The sequence below is a fragment of the Lolium perenne genome, chromosome 4, assembly GCF_019359855.2.
Source record: "Lolium perenne isolate Kyuss_39 chromosome 4, Kyuss_2.0, whole genome shotgun sequence".
In the NCBI taxonomy this organism is placed as follows: Eukaryota; Viridiplantae; Streptophyta; class Magnoliopsida; order Poales; family Poaceae; genus Lolium; species Lolium perenne.
In genome coordinates, this window is record NC_067247.2 from 44,985,001 (window position 1) to 44,993,214 (window position 8,214).

Genomic DNA, 8,214 nt, shown 5'->3' on the forward strand with positions numbered 1-8,214 from the left:
TCATTTAATTTTCAATTAATTTGCATTCTGTTTTTTTTAAGTCAAACATTATAAGGCTTGACCAGAAACATAGGAACAAATATCAACAACCATACTACCCAATGCATATAGTATGAAAATAAAGCTGATGTCGATTCTAATACTATAACTTTTAGTTATTTTCTAGTTCTCAGCTAGCTAAGAACGGATTTCGTGCTCAGTCAAGTCTTACACCAATCGATTTGCATCGTGATTTGTGCTATTCATTAATTGCAACATGAGTTGCAACTGAATTTGATGACATCATCTGACTGAGAACGACGTTAGTTCTCAGTCGATTGAGAAATAGTCACACCCTTACACTATGGATGTTGATATCTTTTCCTGCATGCTTAGTCAAACCATACGAAGTTTAACTTTGACTAAATCTAGAACGCACATTAATTGTGAATGGAGGGAGGAAGTTAACCAAAAGCTTCAGACAACATGGATGGAAAGGATTTCTAGACGCTCCCAATATTCTAACAGTAGCCCTTCAGCCCTTTGAGCGAAATGTAGCAAAAGGAAGGAAAATCCATGGATCGATCCCATTGTCTCCATCCCGTAGGAACTACGAGATCACCCCAAAGACGCCTTCGGCGTCCAGGGGTCACAGACCGATCATAGACCCTGTTCAATAAGTGGAACACATTAGCCATCCGCTCTCTGATTGAGCGGTAAGGGTCGGAGAAGGGCAATCACTCGTTCTTAAAACCAGCATTCTTAAGTTAACCCTCAAATTAGGAAAGCCTCAATTTCGGTCAACCCTCTCATGGCAGTTATTGCGTCACGGCAATCCTTTTGAAACCGAAGTGCATAATTTAAGGGCGAGCATGAAGTGGGTCCCGCGGTTGGATCTAAGAAAGATGAGCTTGACAAGAAAGTCAAGAAGTTCATCTCATCATGGTAATCCTAGCTCAATACCTGTGTGGTTTAGGGTTAGTGTCAGTGTCCCCTTGTTGTAGTGCGAATCTTCCTAAATTTTGGCAAAGATATGAAAGTGATGTGGTGATAAAGCTTTTGAAAATTGGATTAGAAATGCGTAACTCTGGCCGTACTATCATACTGTATTATTTATCTTCGTATTGTAGTTTTGTTACTGAAAATGAATCAGTTTGTCCTTGCTATATACCAAGTGACCGGCCGACATTACTGTTGATTCTATTTGGATGATGCGCGCAGCTGCTGTTATCCGGCTACTGTTAGAATATTGGGAGCGTCTAGAAATCAAATCGCCCGCCTGAGACTTAATAAGTCTAAATCGTTGACAACAGTAGCTTATTAAGTGGTGTACTACTTTAATTTTGGTGTCCAGTTTTGTGCGTTCTATTTTTTCACTAGAAAAAATAATCTGTGCAACTATTTAAAACATAAGAAAAAATTTAGTAGCAATTTACGTGTAACTGGTAATCCACATGTAAGTGGAAATTTTTAGTTGCGGCGCATGTATAACTGGAAAAATCTCAATTGCAACCCACATGTACGTGGAAATTCTTAGTTGCAACATATGCGCAACTAAAAAAATCTCAGTTGCAACACTCATGCAACTGGAAAAAAATATCAGTTGCAACCCACATGTAAGTGAAAATTCTTAGTTACGACACGGGCGTAACTGGAAAAACTTGCAACCCACATGTATGTGGAAATTCTTAGTTGCAACATATAGCGCAAGTAGAAAAATCTTAGTTGCAATGCTCATGCAATTGGAAAAACAAAATCAGTTACAACTCACGTGTAACCGAAAAAACCTCAGTTGCAACCCACATGCAACTGGAAATATGTCCTTTACAACACACACGCAAGTGGAATGTGCGGTAAGCTGTTCCATGGGAGAGAGAAATACGCCTTGTAGATAGGAACCGTCACCACGAGCCCACTTCACAAAGCCCGCAAAAAACAAGTCAGCCCGCTTACGTGTCGGGTCAATAACAACACAAACACACACAAACAACACAAAAGTCAGAGCACGAATCTACAAGCACAAAATACGAATGTTCAAGACGCTCGACTTAAATTTATTAAGTATAAGGCGCCTGATTTCGAATATACTACATATTAGTTCCCTGCATTGATCCATGGAATCCTCAGTAGAAGCCATAGGTGCAGCAGTGAGCTGACTGTGTTCTGTTGCAGACTTTTCTCTTCCGAGAATCATCTGTTCCCAACTTAACTTCTGGTCCGTCCACTTCGAAAATTCACCCAATTTCACTTCTGCAGAAACAACAGTAGTGGAAGAAAATAGACAGGAACAATGCTTCTTCATCTAAAGACAGCTTGGCCAGTTGATCTAAAAAAAAAAAACAGCTTGGCCAAGAGTGTGCCGCAGATTATCATGCCGGGTCAGGAGCTCAGGTGTACGTGGATGAACGTGCGCACGATTGGATTTTAGATCACCACAGACAGAGTTGTCATGGTCCTTCCCTCCACGGGCTCTATCACCAAAAGGAACGCAGCCTCGTCGGATGCCACCGTCCCGTTCGCGCCGACAAATGTCCGGCTCTGTAGTCGTTCCTGCACTGCTTGCCGCTCGTGATGTAGGCCTCGACGGTGCGGAGGCGGCGGAGCACGGACCCGTAGAGGTCGCAGCGCCGGCTGGAGACTTCGACGGTGGTGCGGGTGAGCGCGGATCGGCTGCGCTTGTCAAGCTCGGCGCTGATCGCCATCTCGTCGTCGACGTAGCAGACCTGGTTCTCTCTGATCAGGTCGTCCGAGGTCGACACAGCGGCGCCGGCGGCGGCAGGGTAGGCTCCGGAGCAGGCGTCGCCGACGAAAAGTGCGTGCCCGCCGATGAACTCAACCCGCACCCAGCTGCCATCCGGCTCCAGCGCGTGGACCTTGATCCTGACGGTTCGGTGGATCTCTCGCCGGACGGACCTGGTGACGGTGTGGAGGCGCCCGTTGCACTCTAGCAGGTACTGCCTCGACGTGATATCCTCGTCATCATCGTAATCAATGTTGGCGGCGGGCGGCGGCGGGAGCTGCTTCTCGTGCAGCCTCCACGGCTCGCGGCGGAGGAGGTCCAGCTCGCCGTCGTCGAACACCAGCAGCCCGTGGCACGACGGGAGAGCGTGGAGCCTCCCCTTGTAGAACGCTATGTCCTGCAGGTCGAACGGCAGGGACACCGGCCACCAGGCGCCCTGATCGTGTCCATCTCCCGGCCGGCACACGGCGATCCTCCTGCGGTTCTCGCCGCAGTCGACCATGGCGGCGACGACGCAGGAGTCCGAGGCGGCGGACGACATGACGATCTTTCGGATCGGCTCGTGCTTCTGATCCGGCCACGGCGGCAGCGGGACCCTCTCCGCAGAGAAGGGGTTCAGCAGGAAGGGGTCGTCGGACGACGCGAGCGGGACGAAGGCGAGCCAGTTGCCAAGCGAACCGCGGCAGGGCGCGGCGCGGGCGTCATCGGGGAGGGGCGCGACGTGGTGGATGGCGCCGTCGGGGAGGCTGACGCAGTGGCCCGGGACGACGAGCCACGGCAACGGCGGGTGCGGCTGGCGTCGCCAGGCCGCGCGCCATGCGCGGCAGACGGCGCGGAGGCGGGCTCGGTCGGCGAAGGACGGCAGCCGGCCGAGCACGTCGCCGAGCACGTCCTCCGGGAGGTCACCCCAGGATGCGCGCCTCCGTCGACAGTTGCGCGTTTCGACCATCATGACGCGCGCAGTGCTCGATCGATCCGCGTTACTCGCCAAGCTAGGGCTCGACTCGGTAGGGAAAAAAGAGGGATCAAACAGAATATGTACGGGTAACGTTTCACGGACTTGATTTATTCGGGGAAAATGAGGCTTGATATCCACGAAAAGGTCACCGACGTATACTTTGGTATTAAAAAATAAAAAATAAAAATAAAATTTGAAGCTTAAAAAATCAATTATAAAAAGTCCGGCATATACATCTATATTAAGGTTAACAAACCCTTACACACAACCCCAGCTTCAATAGAAAGAAAATTACGGACAAGTCCACGGGGATATCGATGTTTTCCTCCCGCAATCGTCGGTGTGAAAATTTCAACAATTTGCCACTTTGGATAATTTGTTTTTGATCTTGTTTGCAAGGGTGAAAATATGTGTTGTTGTGCTTATTTATCCGATACGCTTTGTTCGTTTTGGTTCGAATCCGCTCTATGTCCGATCCAAATCCGTAGTACGAAGTAATCCGCATCCGGTCATTATCTGCTCCGCTTCGACTCGGCCAAAATAATATATTAAAAGACATAAATAGAAAATTATCAGATCCAACCCGTTTACATGCCTACATTCTTCTATTTGAGCTTCATACGTGCACGAAGATCCGAGCTACATTATTTTTCCTCTCGGACACTTCTATTTTTTTTTTTTATCTATCACGCCATATTCCACCGAAGAAATTGAGATTGAATGCATGAAAATATATCAGTATTTTTCCACCATTAAATATAAATACTATATATATCTTAAGGTATTATAATACTTTAAAAAAATTAGAATTTTATTGTACGCAAATAAAAACTGGGAAAAATATTAGGATGTAGCATGGGGTTCAATTAAAACTTTCCCTCACATCCACTGAGATGAAGGAGCAAGAGAGATAAACAACTGGTTGGAATTAAAGATACGAAGGCCATGTCATTGTGGGTCATTGTGTGGATATTGATGTAAAATACAAAACCTGGTTCTATTCACTACTAGGAAAAACAAAAAAAGCTATTGCTGGCGCACCAATTTTCACTAACGCCTCCGCGACCGTCCGCGCGCGTGCCTTGGTTTGGGGTTGAGAGGACGGGAGAGAAGATATGCTTGATTTGGGGGAGGTTGCGTGTCTGGTACGTGTGCTGGTTCAGAGGATAAGCAAAGAGAAGGAAACGACAAAAGGAAAAAAGGAAACGAAGTGGAGAGAGATCATCGATAAAAAAAGGGAAAACGATTGTATTCCCCCGGGGGATCACGCTCCGCGCATCCTCCGGGTGCGTGGCCGTTGGATCAGCTCCATCGCGTGGACGTGCTAGCGTCCGACCCGCGAGACAGGTCATGGGTGGGGGCCACCACGACCTTATCGTCTCCATCTTCTCTTCTTTTCGTTCTCGCACAGGAATTCCTCTGGCACCTGCTCGTGGCGCACAATCCCGATCCCCAATCCAACTGCCCCATACGGCCGCCTCTTCGCTCGCAAGGAACATCGTCGACGAGTCATCGCCGGAGAGAGTAGGGCCCTCTCGCCGGTTCCCGTCCGCAAACGCCTCCGGGCCACATCGACCCGCTGGAGCCGCCGCGCCCTCGTCATCGTCGGCCGTCCCCCAAGGAGATCCGCCTGCCGTCCCCCACGGTGGTGGCGCAGCGGCCCATGGCTGGTCGTCGATGAAGCTCCATCTGTTGTGCCGCCGTTTCTTCCTCTCGCCGTCGCCGACCTCCCTCTCATCAACCTCCCCGGTCGGCGCTGTTCCCTGGCCTCCGCACCTTCGTCCTTGAGCTGACCGAAGCAGCTAGAGGAGGTGGGTGCATCTGCTTTTTCCGCGGCGGCAGGTGTCTATGGAGGCAGTGAGCGGCGTGAGGGGCGGCAGCGAAAGTCGCGTGGCCTTCTCTTGCTGCGAGGTAGGCGACACTGCTCGTGGGTTGGTGCCCGCGCTACCTCGTTTCGCAGCTGTGCTTCCATGGCTGGGCATCGGTGCTACTGTCGGTGTGCGATTGTGTTGTCGTAGGTGTGCGGATGTGCTGCGAGGAGAGGACGGCTCACGACAACGCTGCTGCGGGCGCCACCGACGTTTGGGCCGGCCGCCACTGCGCGCCGCGACAGCGTCGCCCGCCTAGCTCGCCGCCGCCGGTCGGGCTCACGACGCGGTAGAGCTCCTCAGTGGTGACAGCTGCGCCGTCCAGCCGAGCTCTCTGCGCCTCCTGCTATGATTTCTGGATGACTGCCTTTTGCACTGTCGCGGGGTGAGTCTGGCTTTCCTGGATGTCCCAACCATAGTGCTACCATTGGCCAACAAGGGTGCTACCAACGCTGGACGGGGAAGCTACACATGGTATTCCGAGTTGCTACTGTATGGTGTCCTGATTTGGGACTTTGCTCCGCCAGCTACATAGATATATAATTTTGCTATTTTTGCTACCTCAAAGTGCTACGAAGCCACGATGCTACAATAGTATATTTCTTTGCTACAATTATTAAAACTGTTTTGCTACTTTTGGTACAAAATTAAGCTACGATTTTCCGACGAGGTTGGGTTTGCTACGATTTTCCGGCGGAGGGTGGATTTTTGCTACCATAGGCATAGGGCGTTGCTCCTAGCAGCTTGTGGCGTTGCTGTACTTGACGGACGGAGTTGCTACAACCTAGGACGGCGTTGCTGCCGGCTGCAGGCGATGTCTCCGTTGATGTTTTAGAGAATTTGCAACATATGAATAAAAAAGTTTGCTACAATTTATTTGCGGTTTTGCTACATCTGCGTAATATTTTTGCTACGTGGTCTCCGACGAGGTCTCCGACGAGCCTTGCGTTTATATTTTCTTTTGTAAACGAACCGTTTTTGCTTCAGTCATTTGCTGCCGGGGGTGATTTTTTGCTGCCGGAGATGTTTTTTTGCTACATGCAAATCTAACCGTCAAAATGGTTGATCCGACGGCTGGGGACCCGGGGGCTGGGGAATCAGATCCCCCGGGGGACGCCCAGCAGTTTCCTAAAAAAAGAGCACCAACTGCTGCCGGCGCACCTCTCTGTTAGGGCATGTACATTGGTTTAGACAAATGGTGTCTGTAGTACTAATACATATCATATATAGACGATACTATAGACAATGTGTACAACAGTCTAGTTGCCTATTTTTAGCCATAACCATATGTGAGTATAAGCTACAGACACCCTCCATACAATACCAAAATCGCAGTCTGTAAGCTGTCTGTAGACAGCATCACTCTCTCTCCTCATTTTCTTTCCTCCACATCATCAAAATCACATATAACCACCACTTACAGACAGCTTAGTCAGCACCATTGTACATGCCCTTAGAGCGCCAACGGTGCTAGTTTATTAATGTCGAACCAAAGTATGGTGCGCCGGCTGTATTGTAGGGCATTGCTATGTGCCTAACAAAAAATTATCCCCGGCGCCTTAAATTTCAGGTACGCCGGCGATATCTTGGTATCACCGGCGCAACACATATTTGGTGCGCCAGCGATAAATACCACCGGCGTGCCACTTATTTGGTGCGCCGGCGGTACCACTTACAGCTATAGGCCTTTTTCTAGTAGCGATTTCTGCATCAAAATATTTTTTTCGTAAATGTAGGTCCTATCACCAAATGGAAAAAAAACTTCAGATACAATCCTCTGTGGTGCTTGTTAATTAGTATTATCTTTCGTGGGGAAGTGTTTTTTACGTGTCTGTGATGGCAGGTTGCAAAGACATTTCGCATAGAGGTGATGCCCACATTCCTGCTAGCCAAAGGCGCCTGCTTGGGACGAAGAAAGATAGCTTGAGCCCCTCGAAATAGGCATTTGGAACCGCAATACAACCAAGCTAAAGGAAACCAAAGAGAAAGAAAAGAGAAAATAAATGTTGACACCGGCAGCTCGATAAGAACAAAAACAACTTGTAACTGTTGCGCCCTCCGGGGAATCCCACCACACTCCTGGCACGCCAAAGCCCCACATATCAAGCAACACCTTCAACAAGAAAAGCAATGACGACGCCACTGATGCCCAGACTAATCCTAGGGTTTACCCCGATACACAAAAGGGATTGGGGAGGAGGTACACCCGACGCCCTTCAGGAAGGCAGGGTGACACCCGCAGGCGTCACCGCGTCGGTGTCGGGCATGCCGACAAGGATTTCTCCCACCCCCCCCAAACCCACAATCCTGGACGATTCGACGTGCTCCACCTAACTTGCCACCAACCAGCACACGCCACCGTGGTCTTGAAGCCATCCTCGACATCTCGTTGTGGTCACCAGAGAGGGGTTTGGAAGGAGAGAAGAAAGGCAGCAGAGCCAAGGGTAGCAGCACCTCAGCCGCGAAGGAGAGAACTACCTCCGCCGCCTTCGCGGTAGTCGACCGGACATGGCAGAGGACAAACCAGGTCCACACTGGCCCGGCTGGGCCCTCACAGGCCCGCAAAAGTCCCCACCGCCACACTGAAGCAGGCCGGCTGGGGCACCGCCGCTACCCATCCACCGCCGCGCCTTCTCCACCTCCAGGGAGCATCGCCGGCGCCCTAGAGG

General features: G+C 50.1%; 1 protein-coding gene and 1 long non-coding RNA gene across 2 annotated transcripts; one reads left to right on the plus strand and one right to left on the minus strand.

Moving 5' to 3' along the window:
* Window positions 1-1,974: 1,974 nt before the first annotated feature.
* Window positions 1,975-3,710, minus strand: LOC127348344 (uncharacterized). Its single transcript, XM_051374399.2, has one exon. It carries the CDS (start codon window positions 3,669-3,671, stop codon window positions 2,454-2,456), a length of 1,218 nt encoding a protein of 405 aa, XP_051230359.1. The 5' UTR covers window positions 3,672-3,710; the 3' UTR covers window positions 1,975-2,453.
* Window positions 3,711-4,863: 1,153 nt separating this feature from the next.
* Window positions 4,864-6,211, plus strand: LOC127292350 (uncharacterized). Its single transcript, XR_007845103.1, has 2 exons — window positions 4,864-5,588; window positions 5,696-6,211. It is a non-coding gene; the product is annotated as an uncharacterized lncRNA (long non-coding RNA).
* Window positions 6,212-8,214: the final 2,003 nt, after the last annotated feature.